Source organism: Bactrocera latifrons, unplaced genomic scaffold (genome assembly GCF_001853355.1).
Source record: "Bactrocera latifrons isolate USDA-ARS-PBARC rearing strain unplaced genomic scaffold, ASM185335v1 scaffold_7, whole genome shotgun sequence".
In the NCBI taxonomy this organism is placed as follows: domain Eukaryota; kingdom Metazoa; phylum Arthropoda; class Insecta; order Diptera; family Tephritidae; genus Bactrocera; species Bactrocera latifrons.
In genome coordinates, this window is record NW_017537378.1 from 2262139 (window position 1) to 2289758 (window position 27620).

At 35.2% G+C, this 27620-nt stretch overlaps 3 protein-coding genes across 4 annotated transcripts in view; all 3 read left to right on the forward strand.

The window, feature by feature from the left end:
- Nucleotides 1-15181, forward strand: part of LOC108975861 (coactosin-like protein) — an 18891-nt gene extending 3710 nt beyond the window's left edge. Inside the window, exons 3-6 of the mRNA XM_018944647.1 lie at nt 13910-13992; nt 14074-14314; nt 14519-14618; nt 14944-15181. Of these exons, the coding sequence (XP_018800192.1) occupies nt 13910-13992; nt 14074-14314; nt 14519-14618; nt 14944-14951 (432 nt within the window). The 3' untranslated portion in view covers nt 14952-15181. The remainder of the gene's footprint in view (nt 1-13909; nt 13993-14073; nt 14315-14518; nt 14619-14943) is intronic.
- A 1718-nt stretch (nt 15182-16899) lies between these two features.
- LOC108975796 (polymerase delta-interacting protein 3-like) lies at nt 16900-18576 on the forward strand. Its single transcript, XM_018944523.1, has 3 exons — nt 16900-17148; nt 17263-17669; nt 17733-18576. The coding sequence occupies exons 1-3, from the start codon at nt 17081-17083 to the stop codon at nt 18452-18454; spliced, it is 1197 nt and encodes a 398-aa protein (XP_018800068.1). The 5' UTR covers nt 16900-17080; the 3' UTR covers nt 18455-18576.
- A 390-nt stretch (nt 18577-18966) lies between these two features.
- LOC108975831 (serine/threonine-protein kinase S6KL) overlaps nt 18967-27620 on the forward strand; it is a 60347-nt gene continuing 51693 nt past the window's right edge. The window contains exon 1 of one of the 2 annotated variants that reach the window (XM_018944577.1): nt 18967-19602. In XM_018944577.1, the coding sequence (XP_018800122.1) occupies nt 19333-19602 (270 nt within the window). In that variant the 5' untranslated portion in view covers nt 18967-19332. Of the gene's footprint in view, nt 19603-26407; nt 26510-27620 lie in introns of those variants that run through there. The other variant, XM_018944578.1, reaches the window with a different exon arrangement.

Below are 27620 nucleotides of genomic sequence, written 5' to 3' on the forward strand. Positions count from 1 at the left end.
AGGATGCTGCTGAAGAAGAAATCCCTGCAGAGCCTGAAGAAGTAGAAGAGGAAGCAGGAGAAGAGGAAAATGAAGAGGAACCAGCAGAAGAGGAAGAAGAAGAGGAGGGAGAAGAGGAACCCGCTGAAGAGGAAGAACCTGAAGTTGAAGATGAACCTGCTGACGAAGAGCCTGCAGAAGAGGATGATGCTGATGAAGAAGAAATGCCTGCAGAGCCTGAAGAAGTAGAAGACGAAGAAGAAGAGGTGGAGGAAGAGGAAGAGGAACCCGCTGAAGAACAAGAGTTAGAAGATGAAGAACCTCAAGTTGAAGATGAACCTGCTGATGAAGAGCCTGCAGAAATGGAGGATGAAGAAGAAATTCCTGCAGAGCCTGAAGATGAACAAGTAGAAGAGGCAGGAGCAGAAGAGCAGGAAGAATCTGCTGTTGAAGATGAAGAGCCTGCAGAAGGGGAGGATGCTACTGAAGAAGAAATCCCTGCAGAGGCTGATGATGAGGAACCTTCTGATGAGGGCGAACCTGTAGATGATATAGAAGAAGAACAAGAAGAAGATGAGTTGGAGAATGAAGAAGTAGAAGAGGCAGAAGTAGAAGCCCTGAATGATGAAGTAGAAAGTGAGGGTGAAGAAAACTCTGCAGAAGAGCAGGAAAAATTAATAGATGAAGACCATCTTGCAGAAGAGCTACAAGCTGTTCAAGTTTTAGATACAGTTTTAGATGAAGTAGAAGCAGAAGATAACGAAGTAGAGGAAATCATTGAGTCAGTTGAAGATAATGAAGATATAGAAGAAGTAGGTAATTCAAGTGAAGAAATACTGGAACCTGCATCGGAAATCGTTGAAGAAGATGCACCAATCGAAGAAGGTGAGGTAGAAATATTAAGTAGAACAATTGAAGTCGAGGATGAGCCCCAAACGGTAAGTGAAAACAACAATCAAGTGAAAGAAAACGACAATGTGGAAGAGGAAGAAGAAGATACTGTTAAGAAGTTCGAGTGTCGACCACGAAGGGTAAGTCAAGTTATAGAAGCCAGATAAAATTACTATAGTCTGCTTGCATATTCATAAATACACATATGCGTTCATTATATGTAAGTAATATGCTTCTGTGATAGTAAAAAATGCAACAACATTCTGCTTATGTATGGTTTACAAGCTTTCAATCACACGTGTATTCCTATATTATGCAAAACTTCGTATTGTGCACTCATCTTAAGGACAATAACACTTTGACATTTACGAGTGGCTGCCTCACACTTAAAAGCCTTAAACTCATATTTTTTTCAATGTGAGAACGCAAAGGTCGGGCGAAGATTTATTAACACTCACGTCTGCTGCATGGTACTATCTGCATCTAGCCACCACATACGCTCGGTTAGGGTTAGGAAATGCTTTAAGCGACTTTAAGAAAATACAGCAAGACCACGCTCGTACTCTTTTAAAATTATTTCACTCAATTGAAAATGCGTTCTACACTGAATGGAGCAAAGCAATATCAAAATTCTTTAACCGATTTCGGAAATTACTTCTTTCTGATTTTGTAATAATTTATGTTTGTCGGGGGCAACAATCTTCTACGATCCACGGGACTGCACAACTCGTGGGACACTTAAAATTCGATGCGCTTAATTGAAGAGCGTTAAAAATCGTGGGCCAAGCAGCGTGCCTTCGCTTTTAAACACACAAGTTGACTTTAAAATGCTTTATATACATACATACATATATAATTTCCTCTATATATATATATATAAATATTTGTCAGCCTACTTTGTACGTGTCCATGGGACAAATTCCATCTCAATAACGCATAGCATTGCTCCACATTTACTAATTGATTGCACACCAAGCGTTCAATAGACGAGTATTGACTGCATGATTCACGATTAAATATAAAATATTTATGCATTTTAAATCACACACTTGCGAGTGTGGAATATTGGGGTTATTGTGATAAACGCGTAGAGTTTCTTCAGAAATATGATAACTTGTTAAGAAACGGCCCAAGCCCATGTCTTTAGTGCACCAATTGCAATTGTGTTTGTATTTGATTTTGTTTTAGACATCGAATTGAAGGTAATACAGCTCTTATCGCCAATCAGCTTAAGTGGCGGATGTGCATAATAAAAAATCTTATTTAGCTAGATACCGTATCACATAATAACACCGTGAATCCAGTGTCAATAAATTGAATTGACGAGAAAAAAATATAATTGATAAAAAGGTGGGGGTATTGTTATCCTGTCATAAATGTAAATGCCCGTAATACAGTATTTATCTGAGATGAGTGGCCAAAGTAGCTTGCGATTAATGCCTCTTGGCATCTCATTTTATAACTTATTGTATATGAAAGGGTAAAGTTAGAGACTTCAAGAATTGAATCTATTAAAAGACTACTAAAGGTTAGGTTAATATGGTAGGCCAATAAGCCATGCGTAGACCAGTTTGGTCCTTTGCGATACTAGATGGAATAAGCTCAGTCCAAGAGGAGTAGCCATTCTTTAGGATGCCTGCGCTTGACTAGAATTTTGACAGACTCCTCCTCCAATGTATCAAATTGTGGGGAAACCAGATGCTCACAGCGTAGTCTTGCCATAATGGAACAAGTGCACAAGAGATTATCTATTGTTTCCCTGGTGCCCTGCTCTACACACTTCCTCAGTCTTCTCGTTCTGTATTAGTATTCCCATAATGTTCCTACAGTCTCTTTTATCGAGTACCAATAGGAATTTTGTATATTTCCGATCTACCGTTTTGCACATGACTTTTGCAGTTTTGCACCCTCGTAGCTCGTTCCATCGGGTTTTGATTTTCTTTACCATGCTTCTGTCGAGATCGTCGTATAGATAAGGCATGGGTTTCCCAATGTTGATTACGTTTTTGGATGAGTCCTACACCATTCTTGGCAATCTCGTCCACTATTTCATTGCTATCGATGCCTTTGTGGCCTGTCACTCATCAGAAGTGAATTTGCTTTCTTCTGGCAACACATATGTACACTGTTATCTTACTTTCCAAGACATACTTTAACGCAGACATATTTCCAACTGGCTGTTTACTCATACTCTTCTTGTAAATTACAAAAACTATAATTATGTAAGAGAGGGGCGCGGCTTATTGCCCATAAGAATGGCAGTATATCACGCGAAATTATGACACCATATTGTCTTAGTATGACGTGTCTACTAAGATTTTATGATAATAATAAAACTAAAAGCAGTTCATGCCGCTTTGTACAAATTGGGGCTAAAGCGGTATATCTGCTATACGAAAAGTATATACACTATACATAAAGACAGCTATATGACTATATGACTTGTCACACTAAGCAAACAAGACGCTTATCTGCATTTAATTGTTATCACTCTGATTTCCTATGATAATTTAGTTATATAATTAGTATAATCTAACATTTTGCTTAATACAGTATATGTATATATATAGATAGACACCGATATTTGTATATTTATTGTGCATACCCCGCATAAGATCTAATGAAACATCTTTTATTAAGTATGATAGACATTTCAGCGCTTTTATGGATATATTGGGTAGTCAAAAAAATCTTTTCGTATGTCTAATCAAACTTCAACTTATTTTTCTTTATATTTATAATAATAAATAAATAAACAAATATGTACCATTTTGGTCGCCCATTTTTTTGTCATTTTTCCATCAGTGTAAAAGTTTCATTAGTGTAAATCTTTCACATCGAAATTTCCAGAAGGGAAGCGAGCGAACCACTGTTGTGATATATGAAGTGATATAGCATCGTCTCCGTAAACTTCACAAATTTCATTGATGGCTTGCATTGCATTCTTCCCTTTTTATACAAAAATTTCAAAATAAAGCCAATTTCTTCATTATTTTCATTCATTTTTGAACGGCGGTAACTTTTTCTCAACTTCCCCGAACTTAATTTTTTTGTAGTTTAATGAAGCTTAAAATCTCACCTTTCCAACACTATATAGTATGACGCAATGTGATTGGTAGCACCGAAGATCTTGTATACACTGCACCGACATCTATTGACAAAATACGAAAGGACTTTTTCGACTACCCAATATTAGTATAGAATATAGAATCACGTAGTAGAAAAAGTTAATTTATTTGATATATAATATGTATCTACATATGTATATGTTATTACTATATTATGTACATAGCATGTACGTATGTACATATGTATATAAATATGCCGTCTCAAATAAAGCGGCGTGGCAACAATGACGTTATTACGCCTACGAAAATTCGCCGAAGCTTTCTACTTACTGACTTTCAAAAACTCAGATAAAAATACATTTTTGCGGCATGCAAATTTCACACACATACACACGCATGCATACAATTAAACAAAGTGTAGTCAAGAGTATGTACCGTTAAAGTGAATTGACCAAAACCACAAAGCGTACGCAATGAAATAAGTATGCACAAGCGTTTATGAGCGCGCAAATCTACTTATCATACATACTTGCATATATAAATACATACTATGTACATAGATGTGTATTTACATGCACTTGTACTTATTGTTGCTGTGTGCTTAAATAATGCCATATAAATTGTCGCCAACGAAACGCTCTTCAACAGCTCCATCAACAACAGCAACAGTAACTGAAAACAGATAAAGGTGACACCAGCCGCATTGTCTGCCACCGTCCGGCGGTGAGTACGTCCATTCGTCACCACGATTGCATTGATAAAGCTCTGAAAGAAATGCAAAAACAGGCGAAGCACTAAAACACGCACAATATAAGTGAGCAAATTTCTTTTGCTGCCGCTTAAGCTTTAAGCGGATTTTGCAAATCAAGCGCATCACGCGCCTCGAATCGCAAATAAATACGCGTTTCGCGCAGCGCGAACCTGCCGCCAACCGCCAACTGCGTGCCGGCAAGCAACTATCAGCTACCAGCTGCCAGTGGACCCAGTAACAGTCGGCACACAGCACAGTTGCGCGAATGTGTCCGAGAGGTGAAAGTATTTAACTGAAATCTTTTGATGCGTTGAAATGTGAAATGTGAATGCGGCCGCCAAGGTGATTGCTAATGGCAAGAGCAGCGGCAATTGCTCTACGGTTTCGTTGTTGCAATACTACACACACACACACTCATACACCAACACGAACCACTTACAATACATTTGTGTGTATGAATGTCGTTTGGTTAGCTGATCATTAATACAGTTATAAAATATTGATGACTTTGAGTGGTACGCTACCGTCGAATGACAGAATTCGCGACATTTTTAGAATGTACAAGTCAAAAAAGAGAGCGAGTGACACAGTTCGTTGTGTCACCGGCGCAGTAAACGCTAGAGGTTAACGGTTGTTTTTAAGAAAGTACAATTACAAAATTTGCTAATGCTGCTGTTACGGTTTAGTAAATACTTACATATATAATATATAGAAATGTGAGCATGGCTTAGTCCAAACGACGGAGGATTTATAGATTTCGGTTTTTAAGCTGTTCGTTCCACTTTATGTATACTTTCTAACGCGAGCAATTTTGTAAAACATTTTAACTTTTACAAAATATATAAAAATAATTTTTGTATACACTTTTTATTTACATACATGTGTATACATAAATCTAACGAACTTTTTTTTGAAAAATACATTTTTAACTATTTTTACTCTAAACAGGGTATATTAATTTTGCCACGAAATTTGTTACATCCTGAAACGTCGTAGACCCTATAAAGTATATGTATGTACATATTGCAAAGCTTCTTTTCTCTCCAGAGAGCTGCTCACTATATAGCTGCTATACAAACTAACCGATCCAAAACAAATCTTGTATAGAAAATTTAACCCTACTGTAAAACGCGGCATAAGACCCTGTAAAAACAAGGTGACTAAGAGGTTACATGGATTTCCTAGGGCAAAACACAGTCTTTTTCAATAATTTTAACAAAAATTAAATATTTTACTATTTTTTTGTTTAATAAATATAAACTATTAAAACAGACATTTTTGGAAAAAAGATGCCCCCGCCTTGGCAAGATGACTCCTTACAGAATCATCTAAAGTGAAAAAATACGTGTATTAATAATACCTTACCTTAGAACTTGGACGAAGGAAAGAAAAAACTAAACAATGGATTTTTGGCAGACATTTTTCCAAAACAAAGAATCAGTAAAAATTCCTTTCAAACAGTTGTAATCGAAAAAGAATCCTTCGCCCATGTCTGGTATCTCAAAAACCTGTGTAAAATTTCATGAAGATCGGTTGAATAGTTCTCGAGAAATCCTACCAATCGACTTCAAATACACAGTTTCGAGAAAAACGTGTTTAAAGACGGCGCGCTTAGGCTAGCTAGCCACGAGCGCACAAGTTCCCAAAGTTGTATCTCCAAAACCCTATTACCCTCCTATTACTCGGATCAACTTGAAATTTTTAAAACACTAATCTATATATAAGACAATATTCTAAATTCGAGTTTTTGGAACACATAAACCCCTTAATATCAATCGTATTGAGATGATAAGAACATGTCACATAATGGAGTCAAAGTTCAGCGTAGCTCGAGAAAACTATGAGTTTTGCCCCTATTAAATTTAGTAAATAATTTATGAAATCACCACAAAAGAACTTTTTCAATAAAGCTTATTGATTTCTGAAGCCCTATTCACTTTTATATACATACATATGTATGTATGTATATGAACGTATATGATATAAAGCGGCGAATATAACAATAACTTCGACTTTCTTGCAGCCAACTACCGCATGCAAAACTCTAAAATATTTCTTTAATAAAAGGGGGATTGAAGTTATTTTTAAATATTTTAAAATAACCATTAAGTACTATGCAGCTCTACGCTATTGAACACATACTTGAACTTAAACATATATATATATGTACGTATATCAGCAACTGCAAGTATGCACTTACCGTTTTATTTTCTCCTTTCTCGCTTCGCATCCTACAATATATTTCTATATTTTTATATGCCCTCACACGAACCCACCTACATACATACATACACTTTTATAGGCATGAATATGTATGAAAAACATATTCACTCTCACCTTCAGGATGAGTGAAGCGACGCATCGCATGGGAGGGTGCTACGACAGCGGTGCCGGTAGCGGCGGCAACAGCAACGCCAACTCGCACGCAACTCACACTCGTGCATTTCCTACGCTGATTTTAAACTTGAAATTTATTAATAACCTTGCGGCGCATACTCAAATCGCATTCAATGGATGATTCGCCGATTGTTTATCTATATACGGGCAAACGCACACACAGCCATGCCTATATACATATATACATACATTCACACAAACATACATACTATATATCTAATATAATATACACTTACACAGTTAAGTGACACGGCATATTGATCGGGGTCGCGGGGAGCTTGCCAAGTGCATGCGAGTGCAGGCCACTCCAGCTGAGGCGGCGAACAAGTACACTCGTGAACACTCGTAAAATATGTTCTATCCGTATGGCAGTCGGCGGCGCACACTTTACCACATTTTACCTCATATGGGCAAAAATGTACAACAGAAACGGCTAATAAGAAAAAGTATGAGCCTTAAAGTACGTTGTACGTATAAAAACAACAACAATAAGCACATATAAGAAAATATAACAATAAAGGCAGCAATCAAAATAACAACGCCATAAAAGTAATGCAAGCAAGCAAACTAAAAAACGCTATGCTTTAAAATACAAAAAGGCCGTAACAAGTGAGCGAGCGTTATGTGTTTATGCGCTTCACAGGAAAATAGTAAAAAATGAAAAGTAATAAAATGCAACTTTTTAAATATTTTCGTTGCAAGCCTATTACTCGTGTATTTCCCTTACAAATAAATTCCGAAATTTATGCCTGCACTTTAGCGCATTTTGCCCCTCACGAGTGGATCGTTAAATTTATGCAGATGCATCCTCTGCTGATTAATTGCGAATTACCAAACTACTTTGCTGCACAAACTTGTAATTCACAAGCAGCGATTTGCGCCGCGACGGCAGTGAAAACAAAACATCGTAAACGTTAAGTTGCATGACTTACAGTAGCCACGGCATGTATGTTTGTCTGTCTGGCTAACCGCTTTGGCCGTATATTTAAGTCTCGCATTGTCCATTTCGCGTTTTGCCGCTTTGTCTGTGTGCCGACACTTGGAGGAGTCCATTCGCCCAAACATACATACATGCATATGAATGTATGTACATGCGGCTGTAACTAACCATCAATTTATATGTTCATTCATTATTGTGCAAATGAAATAATTATTTGCCTTATTTTTGCATCTTTTTCGCTTTCGATTTCGTTAGATGCGTTTGCCTTCACACTCTTTCTCGTGTATTACATATTTATTTGGTTGGAAAAGTGGTCGTAATTGTTGACGAAAAATCCGTTATTGGTATAAAATTAAATTCAAACTAATTTAATTAATTAACCGTTACATTGAAATTGAAAGTAGCCGACGGTGAGAGGCGTGTAGATATCAATGCTGACGATGCGCATAACAAAAATACTACAATATATAATATATATGCAAATATATATAAATACATATGTATATGTCCTCCTTATTTTGAATGCGTAAAACATTTTGTTGAAGAAAGGTTGAGCGGCATCAAACTAGCGAGTTTTTTTTGACCAGCATAGGAAATATTGAAGTAATTCTCATTTATAACTTGAGGTCTTTAAGGGGTTACTTGGGTCTCCTGGGGTAAAAAATAACATTTTTTCAACAATTTTTCTCATATAAAATAGAAATATTTTATTCGAATTTTTATTGTTACAAACATACAACATTAGCAAAGACGTTTGGAAATTTTTGAAAAAAAAAAATATTTTAAAATCGGCTATTGCGACGCCATTTCCGGTGACCATTACGAAAAGAGATGCGCCTGTGTTGGCAGGATATACATAACTCCTTACAGGATCGTCTAAAGTAAAAAAATACGTTTTTTAGTTAAACCTTAACTTGGACGCAAGAGAAAAACTGAAAATTGGATTTTGTCAGACATTAAAAAAAAAAAAATTAACATTTCAATCAAAATTTCGCGACATATTTTTTTTTCATATAGATAAAATATCACTCGTCCAAGTCTTTAAAAATTAAAGACCTGTGTAAAGTTTCATAAAGATCGGTTGAGTAGTGCTCGAGAAATTTTGTCAGCCGACTTCAAAAACACAGTTTCGAGAAAAACGTGTTTAAAGACGGCGAACTTAGCCTAGCTAGCCTCCAGCGCACAAGTTCCGAAACTATTACTCGGATCAACTTGAAAATTTAGTACAGTATTCTAGTAAAATTTAATAAGACAATAAAAAACATTGAATTTTTGAAATCCGTAAGCCCATGTAAACCTTTAAGGGTGGGAGTGGGTCAAGCTGAATTCAAAAATGAAATTTATGAATGATAATTTAAAACAGATTTAATAAAATTCTTTGATATGTTTTACTGATATTTTATATCTTGAAACTCCTTATATCCTTAAATACAATATTATTTCAGAATTTGCATGTTTTCGACACAAAATATTTTATAAATGCAAAAATATTTCAATTTTGTTCTCGATTTATTTGGCCAATTTGAGGTAATTCCAAAGAACCCTACATTTTAGGAATCCGCCACTGAACTCTATGTATTAGAAACTGTATTATATATGTTCTGTCCAAAATATAGAAAACGTTCTTCTCATTAGAATATATTTCGAAATTAGTCTCTACAATACAAGCAGCAGAGTAAATTTCTTACAAAAAGATCTATATGTATGCTTTCTTAAGCACGTATGCATATATAAAAACATACACATATGCTTCCTTACATGGTTAAAAAGTATGCCAGAGTCGTTCGCCTGGAGACACTTTGTTTTTTAATGCACTCGTAAGTAAAATATATGTACAAACATACATGTATACAATGTGTTTTCGCTGTCAAAGGCACACTCCAGTGGCACTAAGCTAATTAAACACTTCACCATTTAACATGACTTTATAGCTTAAGGGGCGCATAATGGCGTATTGGAAAATGTAAGTGTTGGTCATGAACTATGTCTGTTTTTCAAATACATGGTATATAGTTTAGTAGCCACATACACATTCACAAAGAAGTGTATAAATATATGTAATTTACTCGAATGCATCGAGTTTCGGGTGTGTATATATTAGTAGACACTCCCTCTGCAATGGGTATACACACTGCAAATTTTATAGCACCTGAAGTCAATATATATACATACATAATTTTTTTATTTGACGAATTGTCGTATAGCCGATCATATGTGACTCGAATTGATCCATTTAAATCATGAAATTTTGGAGTTCGTTAAAATTCTTCGATATGAAGCCAAATCTGGTATGAACGAGATTCGTTTTCCATACTCATGGGCTAAAAAAGTTAGAAAAGGGAACCCGATATGAATATTTTGCACAATCAGATCAAAGTGCTGAGCACCTGATTTATTGAACCCACTTTTCTTGACTTCCATTAAAACTAGTTGGAGCAACAACCAACTTTAGTCACATTTTGAGGAATGGTACCAAGCATAGAATTCAAAAATTAATTTTAAGTCTCTTAAATATCTTATCCTAACTAGACTTCCTAAAAATTATTACGATTTATAATAATTATGTTATTGAAAACGATCGCAACCGTAATAATAACCCAGATTATTTGAAAACTATAGAAAAATTTTATAGTTTAGATTTGTACTACTTACTAGGAACTTCTTAAGAACATATTAGAAACAATAACCGATCTCTTTATATATAAAAATTATGTGTAACGTTATGTTAAATTTCCTAAATAGCACACTATGGCCAGTTCGAACCAACTTAGAAGATAGGATAGTAAAAACAATTCATAAATAGGAAATACAATGAAAGCTCTATTAAATGAACGCAACCATTCGTCGTTATTTTTTGCGGCAACGCGTGGCCGGCTCCACTAGTTTTATTATAAATAAAAAATCAGAATTATTCACACTTTTTACTTTCCAGAATATGTTCTTAATAACATTTAAACAATTTGAAAAGTATTTAGCTGTTATGCCAAATTAAATTTATTTTGAGCTGTTGCCACAAATTAAGAAATTTAACTGATAACAGTCTTAATCAAATATATACATAAATATATAAGGAAATACTTGCGAATTGATTCGACATTTATTTTCAAATGAAGAATGCACGCAAACCGTTCGCAGGAAGGAGTCGTCATGGCGATCGTTTTGCAATAATTCCTTGAATTCGACGGCTGAACTTTCGTGAACTGAAGTCAACCGACAACAGCAATGAGTCAGTTGATTAAAATAAACAAATGCGCAAGCCAATCCATATGGCACTCACACACTCATGCACGCAGAAGAAATTGTGTAAATGAAATTGTATTTAAATATTTTGTATGCTCCCTATGAAAACATGCGTTTGCTCATGAATCACATTTTAAGTGCGCATAACTCACACAAATTCATTTGTGTGAGCAGAAAAAAGGCTAAATTACCAGCGAGGAAGTGCACAAGCAATAAGATTGAGAATAAAAACACCGAGTTACATGCATATGTATGCAGCGATATCAACGCATTGCAAATTACATGTACGCATACATATGTAATACAATGCAAATACAAAATATACATACGAAGTACAAATATGAAGTAATGAAACTATTCTGCACAACAAATCCAACAATATCACTAAACTGCCAGTTTGAAAAGGAAATGCATGACATACATATTTATGCATACACAACTGATGCATTTGCTTATGGTATATAAGAGCAAACTGAACATATTTTTTTATTCCTTTGAGGTCATTTCCTTTGATAAGAATTTTTTGAGTATCGACAAATGCTATTTTTCCATTTATTTAACATTTTTAACAATACGAGGGTATTCACTACATTCCATTGCATAAAATTATGTTGGAAGCACAAATAATAGTTTTCTTATGAAATATCAGCGTATTGACTTTTTACCGAACTGACAAAAATTTTACCGAACTGTGGAAATGTAGGTTCCACCTACCAAATCTTTATTACCGCCTTCAAGATAGCCAATACAAACATGTTAACGCTGAATCAAGTTTCTCATGCACTTGTTTTACGCCTCGGCTGTGATGGCCTTTAGGTGCCCTACATGAATTTTATCCGTTTCGGCTCATTTCTGGACCACCATTCCCTTTATAATAGTGGACAGTTTCGGCGTCATATTCATTAACCTACGCCTCGTCACCAGTAATGAAGCCTTTGTTGAATGTAAGGTCTTCAACTAGGTTGTCAAGCATCTCTTTTGCGATCTCGACTCGTCGTTGTTCTTGCCAAAAATTCAGAACTTTGGTACGAGTCTAGCATTGACTGCAATTAACTGGGGTGAATAAACATTCGCATTGGGCAAGTTTTCGGTAACTTCACGATCCTCACTGAATGCTTAATGTTTGTGATACATTAGACTCCAAAAACACATTTTCAATGATTAAACATTTCAATGATGAAACACATATTTTATAGCAAACTCGTTATTACATTTTTTTCCAAAAAAAAAAAAAAAAAAAANAAAAAAAAAAAAAAAAAAAATCGGCGGACTATTTTTTATGTCGTAAATAACAGCTGCAAATGACATACTAATTGACATATAGAGTTCAAATTTCACACGAATATAAAAAAGTTTCGCCAATCCAGGAAAAAAAATTATCGATCATCATATTTGATCAGATGGTAGTTGTCATCAATTAAATTTTTACGAGAATATTTATTATTTTCTTTGCATAAAATTGTAATAACATATAACTATGAAATGAGTAGATTTTAAGTTGCATTTCTTGTAATAAAAACTCATGGAAGCAAATAGTGATACTCAGCACTCAAATTTTCCACAATCTTCTACTGTAAATGTTATATATGTAAAACAGTGGAACTTCCTTAACTCGAACTTCTTTGACTCAAAGTACTCTATAACTAAACTATTTAATTGGCAATAGAACTCAAATTTCATACAAATTCTCTTCCATAACTCGAAGTCTCTCAAATTTGAAATCTTTTTTTGGATTATGGTGATTCGAGTTAAAGACTGTATACGGATATACTGCAAGTACTTCGACATTTCCGTAGCTCTTAAACTTTAACGCCAGTATTTAACATAGCCTATCGACACACACTTTTCACATACATATTTCGTGTAGGAATAGTTCCGTCTCCCACAAGTAACCTAGAGTTCTCAGATATCTCCGCATGAAATCTGTAACAAATTTACATTTCTTTTTTCATACATTGTATTAACAACCATCAAAGAATGTACATTAATTTCAACAAAAGTTAGACACCAGAGGCAATTCAACATATGTGGTAGGTAAACTTTATTGTCTTCTATAAAAGCTCAACTTTGAGAAAACAAAACTGAGTAAGTATTTGATGTAATCGACTCTAAACTAACTGTTATTTCCACAAGTTTGGTGGATTCTTAAAATCTTAATAAAAAATATCAACTTAACTAAATTATAGATCAGAGCATATTATGGTAAGACAAAAAATAAAAAATAATGGTAAGGAAACATACCATAGATTGGGTGGGAAACGCGGAAACGCGATTCAAGTAAAATATGCTTATTTTTAACGATATTACGTACAAGCCTAATGGAAAATTCCAATATTTTTGGAAATTATTAAAAAACCTTATAAGTGAGGCACTTAAAGTTTTTAGATTATTTTATAACACATTGTTTTTTGTATAAGACATTGTAATTAAATTTAATATGTTGTAATTTTATTTTAAATAGTATTAAATGCCAACAAGCGAGTCACAAATTCGTTAAATGTGCTTACTTTAAGTTTTCTTTATTGAATGTCGCCGAAATCGCTGTAAATATGCCAAGCGCGCTTATAAATCCTGCGAGAAACTTGGAATTTAAACCCTGCATTGTCTTGCCATATAATAATCATACCTTTTTTGTAATTCTAGATGCTCTTCCCGACGGGGCTAGACAAAGACTCCATTCGCGAGGCTTACGAGGATGTGCGCTCTGACCAAACCGACACCGATTGGTAAGCGCGCTTTATTTACATAAAAATTTGTGTATCAAGAGAGCAAAGTACTCATTTCGCTTGTTATCTTGCCGATTTTAGGGCCGTTTTCAAGTTCCAAAACTGCACCATAACGTGCACAGCACGCGGTCAAGGCTTCGAAGAATTCCGCGAGCAGTTCGGTGAAAACGACCGCGCTTTCGGTTACATCCGCATACAAATGGGCGATGAGATGTCGAAGCGGCAAAAGTTCATCTTCTTGACGTGGATCGGCCAATATGTCGGCGTATTACCGCGTGCCAAAATGTCTACGGACAAAGCGCTAATACGTGAGGTGCTGAGCGTAAGTATTCGATAGCTCGAACATAAAACAAACTTTAACAAAGCGTACAATGACTGTTTCCTTTATTACCAATTATTATTATTTATTTTTTTTTTCACAATGTATCGATGACTAACCGAACAGTTGTTTCTGCGTTACGTCTCGTCTTTGTAATATTTGTATGTATATGTATGTAATATAATTTATTTGCTTTTTTCGAAACAGAATTTCGCCGTGGAGTTGTATGCGGGCGTTGACGACGAACTGGACATTGAACTTTTCCGTGGTGCCTTGGAACGCGCGGGTGGCGCCAACTACGGCACTGGTGAGCCTAATTGGTGAAACGCAAGAGCATTGGGGGCGCAATAAAATTGTATATTGTACTTGAAATTGGCAAAAACAAAACAAAAATATTAAACGAAAACACAAAAAAAAAAAGAAACAATAACAACAACATGGACGGCCAACACTTTCGAACACAAAATTATGAACAACCACAAATATCGTACAATACAGATTTCATTGTCCAGTACCAAGTGCAAAGCGTGAAAATCAAGAAAGTTAAGAAGAAATTGGCGATTGAGGATTGTGTGGATCGGAGGAGTTTAGTGCCTACTATATGCTTAATTATAAATTTCAATTCTTTTTAGGTGTTTAAAACGAGACGTGACCACGCATCAACGAGTCCCTGATTAGTCATTAAGTTTATTGATTACAACTTATATATACATATATACATATATATTAACATGCATATTTAAGACATTTGGAAAGACGTTTATGTATTGTCCAGCGCATTCTTATGTATTTTGTGAAATTATTACATACATATGTATACTTACTATAAAACAAATACAAATACATAGCACTTTTGTAAAGTCCAATGAACAGTTTTAACCAAAATCCATATTGAAGAAATCATTGAAACTTATGTATATGATTATATTTGTAGAAAATGCAAATAAAACTTAAAAAAAAAAACATTGAAAACCACTGAAATTATATTTAATGAATAGAAATACAAGGAATATACATGTAAATGGGAGCGCGATCGGCGAGAGTATCCGCTTTAAACAGGGTTAGATATCCGAAATAGCAGCCAGCGTGCAACGAGTCGCCGCATGACACTGTCCACCTCTTTGCATGCCCTGCTAAACCTACTCAACTGACACTCTTCTCCCTTTGGTCCGAAACCGTCGAAACAGCATGTTTCCTGGACCTACTGTTTTGACGAATGGGCCAATCCTTGCTATCTTAACGGGATTAGGAACCCGTTACACCTGTGTCAGCTGATTTGAGTGACTCTGGTCAACGAAGTACTCCAGTTGCTTGAATCGCCTGTTCTAAAACCATTCCGACCTTGCTAACCCCTTCGCATACAGGAGTTTCAATTTCTAACCTTAATCACACTATATTCATTACTGATCTCTGGTGCTAAAACTATGTATCTTTCTAAATGTCACTGAACGAACGAAAGTAGACGAGCTAGCTCGTCAAGATTCTGCCCAAGACCTTAGCACTCCATCGAGGACTTCATTAAGCAAGAGATCTTGGAGGAAAACTTTAGATCTTGCAACACAACAATACAGTCACGCCACAGGGCGGACCTAAGAACGGTATGGATTGTAGAAAGAAGTAAAAAGTGTACTCTTAACTATTAAGAGAAAACTTGGTAAAGTATTATTGCAGACTTTGCTAAAGGGCATTGACTCTGAAATCTCACCTCAGAAATGCGGAAAGTAGAAAAATATGGGAAGATTTCAAAAAATAAAAATAAAAGCTTCCATAGCGCGATAAAGAATGACGTTAAAAATGTTCACTACAAATTCAAAATAGATATCTTCAAAACTCTTCCTTTGAGAGTGAAAAACGTTTTGAAAAACAAGTTTAAAGATTGGAGTTGCTCCGTTCCCCACTGTGTTCCTTTTCTACAAGAAACGCTGTCGCGACCGTAAAAATTTGAATTTCAATTTCAAAATTTGAGAAAATGATTTTTGAGAATTAATTTTTCGAAAATTTCACACTGAGAAAACTCTTAAGACGGTGTCAAGCAACATTAGGATGGCAGAGGCTGCCCTTGCAATCCACTAACCAATATTGAGAAATGAGGGTTTTAAAAACCAGTTTTGTAAAACATCAATGAAAACTCAGTTAATTAAACTAATAATTTATAATTTTTTTTAGGACTGAAAGACTTTCACAAACACATAAAAGAATAAATTTCTGAGAATTGTGATTGAAAGTCGAAATATTAATAAAATAATAATCCTCCAAAACTCATTATTTCATTTAGTTAAAGGAAGGTTAATTTAGGTAAAAATTATATGTAAGTGTGTATGTATGTTGCCACAACGTCCTTGGTGCAACTCGTTACGAACTTAGTTCTTAGAAATTAGCTATTGTTATCACTTGCATCTTGACATCAAGTAGTTAGGGTTTAGCAAGCAAAAATAATAACATGTACCTGGGTCAATCAAGTGGCAACTTGTTAAAGAAGTATAAAAACTCGTATAAGTTTATAATTTCAAACATTCAGAAAAAAGTCTCTGAAAGCGTTACATTTCAAGAATATTCCGCTAGAGCTGAATATATTTTCTGCTTCTTACACACAGTTTGAATATTCACAATATAGGAACAGCAGCCAACTTTTCAACAAACGCGAATCGGCTTTTTATACTTTCTCACACGGGCTCATATTTGTTTCTTTTTTCAACAATTTGAGAAAAAGAAATCTATAAAACGCTTTTAATTGATCGGAACAAAAAGTTATACACACCAGGAACAGTTATGGATCTTAGTTTGGATGAAATAATTAAAACCAAAAAAATCGCTGTACCATCAGCTGTGAAGAAATTGTAAGTGTAGTTAAAATGGCCAAGTTCATTTCACTTCATACTTATTTATAATAATAAAAAGTGTAAAGCGATGAAATCAAATTTATTAAACTGTAATCTCCTTTACTATTTCAGCAATAACACGGAAAATCCTCGAAAAGGATTGGCCTTAAGAAAAACGTTGAATAAGCCTGTATTCAAGCAGAGTGTGGTGACTGATGCACGGAATAAAATTATACAGAAGAATCGTGAGAAAATACGGGATGCGCGTGATAAATTGTCAGAATTAACGCGAGCTAGTGGTGATGTACGTCAACGATTATTGGCAAAAAAGCTATCTGCTGGCGGACTAAAAACACGGGGCGCAACAAAAAAGTTGTATACAACAGCGTATCGAAATGGTGTACTAAAAGCTAGACCAGGATTGAAAAGTACACAACCCTTTATAAGGCAGCCTGCACATGTATCAGCGCGATTGCCAGATTTAATAAATGTTCCGCGTGGCTATGTAGACTACGATGACATGGAACGTATGGAAGAAGGTAAGTGCATTGCTTTAAAATTTTAAAGCATATTTGTAATTTATAATTATTTTTTTATTTTAGAGGAAATAGCTGCTGCCACAAGACTAAGTCGCACGGTCACAAATGACTTTGCCACATTTGGCCAACGTGACGTTTCGCCAACACCACCAATAAGGCGCATGAATTCATGGGTGGCAAATACTGAAGGTTTTGATCCTTTTGATGTTTATAAACCTCGTGAGCGTCGCATGTCACCAGACCTACCACCACCCCCACCCAAGGGTATATTAAGGCCTAGCACCCGACAATTAAGTCCAGATATTTATAAACGCCGATATGTGCCAGAGCCGTCATCACATCTCTCATATGAGATGCGTTCCCGTTTGGAACGTGCTCCTGATCCACATGCGTCTATGGGTATCTTTTCTAACCCAATTAAATCCTCATCATCATCTTCCGGTTATCGCATTGTAGTTAGTAATTTGCATAGCAGCGTAACTCAGTCAGATATCCAAGAATTGTTCGAGGATATTGGTCCTTTATATGATTCACGTTTGGTGCGTCCCGGCGTTGCAGAAGTAATATATAAATCTCTTACGGATGCAGAAAAAGCAGTGGATACATACCACAACAGACAGTTAGATGGTCAACCTATGAAATGTCTCCTGGTGAACCCCCGCGCCTCAAACAAGCCCACCGCTCCAGCAATACCAACAAGTTCAAGTTCGCGTAATTCTTCTGGGAAAACACCTTTGGAAATTGACATAGACGCTTTGCATAAGGTGCTTTTCCGGCGCCATTAACGCTAAGATATAAAAATATTAAATTTTCAGCTTATTAAAAAGATAGCAAGCAGAACCCGCATGTCAATAAATACATGTTATTAATGTATCTTAAATAAATATGAGTGTTCACATATGTAACACATAAGGAAATATTTAATTATGTAGATTTACGTTTCAGCCGCAAGTATTTCTGACGTATGAATAAATTATTGACGTACTACTATAAAAAGTTCTTTTTATTTAAATAGAATTTTTGTCATAGATTTTCCAGTATGGAGTTATTGGAATAAAATAAAAATCAATATGTTTTAAAGAATAGATGATATTTTTCCTAAAAATACAGTTATGTTATAAAATATGAAAAGTATTTATTTTTCATTGCAAAGTATGTTGCAATAACTATTATTGATTACAGAAATTTCAAGTAAAATAACTCTTCTTCTGAATATTTATTGCTTTCATCTGGCAGCACTGTTAAATTTCAATTCGTAGCATTTTATGTATTGGTTTGAACTCGTTCGCATTTCGCATTTCTCGTTTGCTGTTGGATGTAAAAGATTATTATAGGGTCGCTTTAATTTTAAAAGCAAATATAAATTTATTCAGTAGTTTAACAGCAAGAATTAAAACATAAAGATCTAATTTAAAGTGTGCCCTAACTAATAGTTCAACAAAATGTTTAATTTATTGCTGTAAAGACGTTTTGTTAAGGGAAAATTTTCTTTAAATTTTTTGTTATCAGAAAGTGAAAATTAAAGCAAACGACAAAATAATAGCAACGAGTATTTTTTTAGAAAGTTATAAAAAGGATGAAGCGTTAAAAGAGGAAAAGAAAGAAACAAAACTACGGTGAAAGCAAAACAAACCCAATAAATGTATTATAAACGGAAACTTTAATGGGAAACAGTGTCAGTGCATCCAGGAATGAGCAGACCACAAAGTCGCCAAAGCAACGGCAGCAGAAAGAGAGTGTAGCCAAACAACTCCTGAGTGAACAAGTCCAGGATAAAGAAGAACCCCAGCAGCAAAACTTTTCTTATTCCAAAACTCAAAAAACACGAAGCAAAAGTACGAACATCAGCAAAAAGTCAGAGGCATTTGAAATAAAACATAACAGTGAAGGGACATCAGCTGCTAACAATCACGGAACTCAGCGCTCTAGACAGGTATTGACTTAAATTAGACAATATTAACATTGCAATTCAATCATATTTCGATCCTTGCTCACATTTGTATGACTAGAACTTTGTTATTACAATTCATAATATAAACATTTGTGCGTCTACTTAACAAACGCGTTGCAGAAGTAGAATTATTGCTGTTGTTGCTAGTTTCTAATATGAACTACGTTGGGGGTCAGTTAGTTAATTGCCTTTAACATGTCATGTTGAATATCTATATGTTGACATCATTACGCAGCAGCGTCTATAACGACAGCACAGCAGCAGAACATATAAGTATGTACGACAGTTTGTATATGCTTTGAAATTTGGTATTCGGTGGTAGAAAGGAATAAGAGCAAGAGGAAGCCATGTGAACCCACCCTCAAGTACGTGCGCCTATGCGTTAACAGTGTCAGTGTCATTGCACGCAGTAACTGTAGCTATTGCCACTAAAGTCCGTGTATACTAAAGTAGCGCAAAGCAGCAACGCTTATGGGTAAAAGGCATCAATCTCAATATGTTCGTATTGTATGTGCAAAGCGTAATGCGCTGCTGGAGTGTGAGCTGAGGCTTAACTGCGTCGCCAAACGTTCAACGACCATTTCACGTCGAATCAGCTCTGCTGTTATTACTTTTCCCACTGCACCTTTTGCGTAGTTTTCTTATTTCTCTGCGCAAAAAGGTAATAAAAGTCAGAAGAGCTGTGCCTTTGTTATTTACCACCACGAAACGTAGGAACAACAAAAGAAAATCATTTTGCGCGAATAATGCTTCCTCTATGTATCAAGCACAACTTTCTGTTAACCGAAAAACAGCTGTTAAATTTTTAAGTATATTTGCATTTATACACAAACGTGCTCGAATGCTATATTGAATATACACATGTACATACATATATATATATAAATGTGCATACGTATTTTTGTTAGCATTTTTTGTGTATATTTAGATTTTCCTAAAATATGTAAACATTTATACATGTACACTTAAAGCTACACATACGTATGTATAGGTGTATGTGATTTGTGCTATTTCTGCCTTTGTTGCTATTTTCATTCAATAACTTCGTGATTTGCTGTTGCTCACTTCTTTTATTCTACCTCCTGCCACACCACCCCCAAAATTGCTCTTCAAGCGTATGCGACGTACGATGTTCCCTACATACAATTCTTTTTGCTGTTATTTCAATCGTTGCTGATAGTCATTTACATATTTTATGTATGAAATTATTTGCCAATTGACGTAGTTCATATTTTTCATTTTATACTATAAAATACGGATATAGTGTGATGTTGATTTTTCACCACCTTTACCAGCGCCATAATTGTTGTTATGTTGGTTGGTGGAGTTATTTTCTGCAAAGGTTTAAAATATCACATCATAGAATTGTTTACCTGTTTCTTCATTATCTCCCCTGTTGCTTTTGAAGTCACCTATGGTGAATTTTTCATCATTAACATATGCATACATATGCACATATTTTTGTTTATGTCTTTTACCTGTGAAATCTACGAATATTTGAGCATAACGTATAGCTTTGGTCAAATGTTTATCCCTAAAGTTGCCCTTAACTATCTGTTTACTGGGTTTTTCTACCGAGTCATTGGGAAGGGATGTTTGCCTTAGTGTACAGAACATATGGAGTTAAATACGAAGTACGTGTACATTTTTGTATACATTCGATGCTATGTTAAATAACTATGACGTCTACTTGCTTTACTATAAATTCTACCTGCTAAATTTTACTTGATGCTAGTGAGAACGTTTCGAAAAATGCTGAATGATTTCGAACTAGCGTGGATTTTTTAACTGCTCAATATTAAGAAAATTTGATTAGAATAGTTTAAAGTAAAATTAGTTTAAAATAATATATATAATTTTGGAGAGCCCCAGGCATCACATTGAGGTAATATACTTTTATATAAAAACTAAAACAAGAAAAAACGTAAAATTTCGTAAAGATATCTTGTCAAATAAAAAAATGTCCATAAAAGTACTTAATGTTGATCGCTCACTTTATATGGCATATACATATGTATGTATGTATGTATGCTATAGAAGTCAGATTTATGCGTTTTCGAGCAATAAGCAGTTTTTTTCAGAGAATAGAACGAGTTCAAAACTTCTAAACTTCTGAGAAATATCTCAAAAACTGACCAACTAGTGCTCGTATAAAATATAAAATGCGAAGTACATACATACATATATATATTTACTATTTTAAAACAATATTTATTTTGTGTTGTCACACGAAATTGAGCTTCCCACGCGCTTCGCCGAACTCAAAAGCTATAAAGTTGCTGCTGAAATACATCATATTCGCGTTAGTTATTTTTTGATAAAACCTAAAGGAAATAAATTAAACTCGTTTGACATGTTTTAACAAACCCATTTTTAATTATGTCTCATTTATTTGTTCCTATTTTTTTTTTTTTTTTTGTAAAAACAACGCCCGCCGTAAATATGCGCGGTCATTCATCAGCTACTGTGCTCACACATAGAAAGGTACTTTGGAAAAAAATTTTCAAATAGAAAAGCAGTAAATAACTGTTAATTATTTTGCACTTTCCCATCCCTTTTCTATAGACAATTGTTCTAATTTTAAAGTAATTATTTTTTATTTTAGAATACTTTTTATCAATTCAACGCTTTTGTTTGTTATTATTATTTTTGCATGCAAACTTGATTCACCTGAATCGGCCATTGTACGGTGTGTATGATTAGAAATAAAGAATAGAGAATATAGAAGCTCTACATACCCACACATCTACATATGTATATATGGCACATGTTGCTGTCGTGAATTTAAATTACGCACTTGAAAATGATTATAAACCCCTACATTATATACACACATTGTTTACCTATATACATGTACATACTTTTGAATAAAGGCTAATAATATGTATGTATGAGCAGATTTATAAACATTTACATACATATGTAGTTTACTATAACCACGGCCTTGAAAAGCCTTAAGTACGAAAGTAAATAGAAATGAATCTTTCTGTGGAGCTCGTCGTGACTTTATTCAATAGTAGCGATACGAACACAATTTCTTTAATTCTTCCGATTCTTTTGTGGTATTTCGACTTAAAACACATTTTCGCAGGCCTACATGTAAAAGAGTGAACAATTTCTCATTCAATATGCTTACAAATGTGCCCTACGAACTGATGCGCTGCTGATTTTCGGCCAAGTGTAGATTTCATCATCACCTTTTTGTTGTCATTAACTTTGGCCGATTTGTTGGTGTAGCAGTTTGTTTTGAAACTTGTATTGTTTTTATTTGTTGTTATTGCTTTAACGTATACATGTTTCGGGTTATTTGTTTTAATTTTCTATTTTATTGTTGTACTGGTGTCCACACCTTGGCCGCCTTGTCGCTGACAGTTTTGTTTAGCTATTGTCTGCATCACTCGTTATCAGTGAAACTTTTTTCTTTCGCCCCAATCGCTGTATTGATAAACGCTCGCTCTCACCTCGCAGTAAAAGTAGTTTGTCTGCGCCAACTGGTTTTTGATATTTTATTTTCATTAAACAGTCGACAACGTGGTCATACAGTCAGCCCCAAATAAAAAAAGTTGAGCACTTTGATTTTCATTTTGATTTTGAAATAATGTTACATCTGGCTATACTATACATGTTTTGTCCGGAAAGTAGTAGGATGATTCGATTTAAAAAAAAATTATTGAACCAATCGTTACAATTCCTCAAAAACTTTCAAAATAGGCTCTTTCTGCGTCTATCCAGCGCAGTCAGCGCCATTTCCAAGGATTCAAGTCGTTAGGGAATGTATTCTCCGGAATAGCCTTAAGAGCCGAGGTGAATGCTGCTTGGATGCCCTCTGGCATCTCAAAATGCTTGCCTTTCATCGGCCTTTTCAGGCAAGGAAACAAAAAAGTCCACATCTGGGCTGTAGGGCGGATGCGGAAGCGTTGGGATGCCGGTCTTGGTTGGGCAGCTGTTCACGGTGTGAGCCGGGGTGTTGTCGTGGTGCAACTTCCAATCGGCTGCTATGTTTTGTCCGACCCGAATGACCCTTCGTTTGAGGCTCTGGAGATCGTCTGGGCAATTAAACGAATACCTAGTCAATGGTCTGAGTTCAAAACTTTGCGCACACGAGTCACATTGTCGGTTTTTGCCGAACTCGCAGGTCTCTCAGCACGATCTTCACCAACGACGTCTTCCCGGCCCTCCAAAAAGGCCTGGTGCCACCGAAACACACCACTTCATGCTAAAGCAACCTAAAATTTAATCGCGTACCTCTGCTCTAACGAACGCTGCATTTTCAGCTTTCACCACTAACAGAAACACGTCGCGCGAAAATGTTTGTCCTGACTCTCCACGCACGTTCGTTAGCTAGAAACGCCCTCTACCGAATTCAGAGATGCACACACTCTCGGTACAGTCAGAAGTACAGTCTCGGCGGAAGAAAGTCAGTCCTATTATTTTCCGGACAAACCCTCTAAACAAGGTCTTGATTTTTGATCGTTGAACTTGTATAACAATTTATGCTATATGGGTCCGCTATCAGTTTTTCCGACAAATTGGAGAAACGGTGCACCAAAATATGAAGTGCGTATTATCGGCTTTGAACTGTATGGCAGACGTGGCTTACTTCACTTGTCATTTCAAAATTGGTTTTGATTTCCTTATTACAAGCGGGAGTCAAGTAGACGAGGCTATAGCCGAACGAGTTCTCTCACCATCTCGATGATAGCCGCGATTTTGTAGAATTTATATATAATGCGTGTTGGCAGGGTATTGATCGAGGCCCTGAAAAGAATTTCATCGTCGACAATTGCGTCTCGATTATAAAAACAATCGGTTGGTTTACCAGCTGCTTACTGATCTCATGGTGGTGATTTCAACCCGCTCATAAGCGCATGTTTCAGAAGAAAATAGAGCTGCGTTATTGTGACGAAGGTGGCGATAAAAGCGTCAATAGCAGTGAAAACACCGACAACGACAGCGTCAACAGCAGTGGTGAGAGGAGCGCGGTAAATGTATGCACGTACCTACAAACTTATATACCATGTACAAGCTATGTAGTCGCTCAGCGGCGCAACGCTGACGCTAGTAGCCACACGCGCAGGTCTTTGGACGCTCTGTTTTGCTCTTCGATTCGGCACGTTTGGCGTTGTTGGCACGCTTAACAACGCATCAGTCAACATTAGCGACTCTAGCTGGTCGCTCTGCCCAACACTCTGGCTCATAACGTGTTCAACCGTCTTCGGAGCAAAAACAGAAACATTTTCTCTAACGCGAGCAAAACAAAGCAAACAGAAATACTTGGTGAATACGCAAAAGCAGCATTATAAAAACATAAACAATTAAAATATAGACTATTAAATATTTGTGCATTTTAATAGAAACATAAATATTCCACGCCGTAAAACTTGCTCGGGTTAAGTAAAGCCGCATAATAAAAAAAAAAATAAGTCACAACACTAAAGAACGCTGCAGCATCATTTGTCTAGTTGATTGAGGAGCGCGCTCAAAACGGGTAAGCTAAAGTACTTGACGTAAACTAGCTGACAGTTTCGTCGGCTCATTACCAATTTTTATTAGTTTGACTTGACATACGTAAAAAAACGCGCAAAACAAAGTTGTGGCATACGCGTGTCGCACAGCCGGCTGTCTGAACGCCTGTCCGCCCGCCCGCCAACCGAGAAACTTCATTTGAATGTGTAATTGAATCGTGTCTGGTGAAGTGCATCAAGATTCAGTAACGCTCCGCGACGTACATATGTTATTGTTTCTCTCGTTCTGTAGTATTGTAATTACAATAATTTTTCTGCTGTGCTGTGGAAATATTGTTGAGTAATCACAAGTGACACCACCACAAGCAGTAACAACAACAACCAGTAATATGTGTTTACAACGCGACAGCGAAGACTGTAGCGCACACAAACAACAACGTTACACACGTGTAACTTTGTTATTGCTTTTGTTTCAGTGTTTATTTTTATTATTAATGCTTAGTTTTTTGTTGTTGTTGGCTAGGTGGTGTCGCGCTGATAGTGGCATTCTAATGCAAAGCGCTAGCCGTTTTGTGATTATTGTGTCTACGTTTACTTTTTTTTCACCTCGTAATGTATTTAAATACCGCCTGGCATTTATTGCGTCTGTTTGAAGAGACTGGGGCAGTGTATTTGTTATTGGCTGAATGCTATGAGGAACTCTCATAAAAAAAATTGTGTCACCTATATCTAATCAAGTGCGAGTTTATATGTAGACAGACATGTATGGTATATATTGTATGTTTGTGACTAAACTGGCGAATTCAGAGCAGTGGCAAAAACATATAATTGACAGGAAATGCCGTAAAGTCTGCGGCAGCGTATTAAAACCCAGCTAAAAATAAAATATTTTAGAACAAAAACTTCATACTTTTAGTTTCCATATATCGAACTCACATTTCTGTTGCTGTTCGCTTGAATCAAGAACAGAAATGTTTGAAAATCTGTTTCTGTTCCATTTGCTACATCCCAACAGTGTCATTGCTAGTACGAATACACACATAGGCATACATAAACAATCATGCATTGAAAAAAGCCTTACTACGTCCTCAAAACACGCAGCTCACAACTCACCACATCGCGTGGTAAATTTCTTATAGCAAAAGTGAGAAAGGCTTTGTATGTATGTAAAACGTAAACAAACATCAGCTGATTACAGTTTTACATTTGGAGAGTTTATTGGCTACAGTTAATTAAAGATGTTCGTTTTATTTGCAGAATATGCCGATAAAGTTATTTTTTCGCGCATTTTTTTGGTACGGGATTTTTTTGTTACTCTTTGAAAATGTGTAAAATGCTGTGCCAAGATTTCTAGCTTCCGAAGAAGTATTTGAGGAAAAAGTGAAAAATATGTTTTGGATGTCATGCTGAGTTATACATACATGGTAGTGTGTCAAATTTTCTGATTTTTTGAATTTTATTTGGTTTTTTAAATTCCCACAAATCTTGCGCTTTGTAAATTTTTAACAGTAAGAAAATCTTAAGTTGATATTTTCTTTAGAAATTTATAATACTTTCGTAAATATTAAATGTTTTAACTCCAAAAATTATAAATCGGCAATATCGAAATGATCATATTTTTTGTCTTAATGCATGCAATATGTTATTTCAAAGTTGAGTTCGCTAACATTTCAAAGGCTATCAGTGACAAGTTTTGATAAGATTCACCAATGTTTACGAAAAGTACGTAATGTAATTTTCTATTGATAGTAACTTTTTTTAAATAAATGATTTATGTAAATTACTACTAATTTAAAACGCTAAATTAATAGAGGCTTTTGTCAATTTAAATTACACCAACAAATCATTTAAATTACACATATTAGCATTACGAGCGCATTTACATTAGTTGTAAAATATTTATAGTCACGAACATGTTCAAAAACATTTTGTAATTTTTTATTTATGTAAAATAAGCTCTTATAAAAATATTTTTGTTGAAAATATTGTTAAACTACGTGGAATACTACATACATACATAAATATATATTTTATATTCAAACTTTTAAAATACGTGAATTGATATTCGGTTTTCTAATGTAATATGAAGATTTTGAAAAAATTGTTTTTTTTTTTTTTTTTTGTTTGGTTCCAGAAGTGTTTTTGAAGCGCAATTGCATTTTTTTTACATTAAAAATAATTTAGAAAAATATCATAGCAAAGCGAAAAAAACAAATCACTTGTTATTTCACAAAATTTTTCATTTTTTGGAATAATATCACTAAAATGCATTATTATATTAACGTATGTAAATTATGGTGCTAAATGTTCATAGCCATAACAGGCGAAGAAAAGAATATACATATAAAGATTCCCTCATATTGAAACCAAATTTAAGTTTTGGTTATAAAATGGTTATATCTGGTATCGAGAGCTGAAAATTTCATGCTAAATGGCTATTGGCTATACATATGTATGTATGTAATAAGATGTAGTGAATCATAAGTAATAAAAAAAATTCGAGTTTTTTGATGATACGTTGTTTTGCATTTTAGA

Coding starts and splice junctions, on each gene's coding strand:
- LOC108975796 (XM_018944523.1), top strand. CDS start 17,081: ATGGATCTTAGTTTGGATGAAATAATTAAAACCAAAAAAATCGCTGTA. Junction 17,149..17,262: donor CCATCAGCTGTGAAGAAATT/GTAAGTGTAGTT, acceptor TTACTATTTCAG/CAATAACACGGAAAATCCTC. Junction 17,670..17,732: donor CATGGAACGTATGGAAGAAG/GTAAGTGCATTG, acceptor TTTTTATTTTAG/AGGAAATAGCTGCTGCCACA.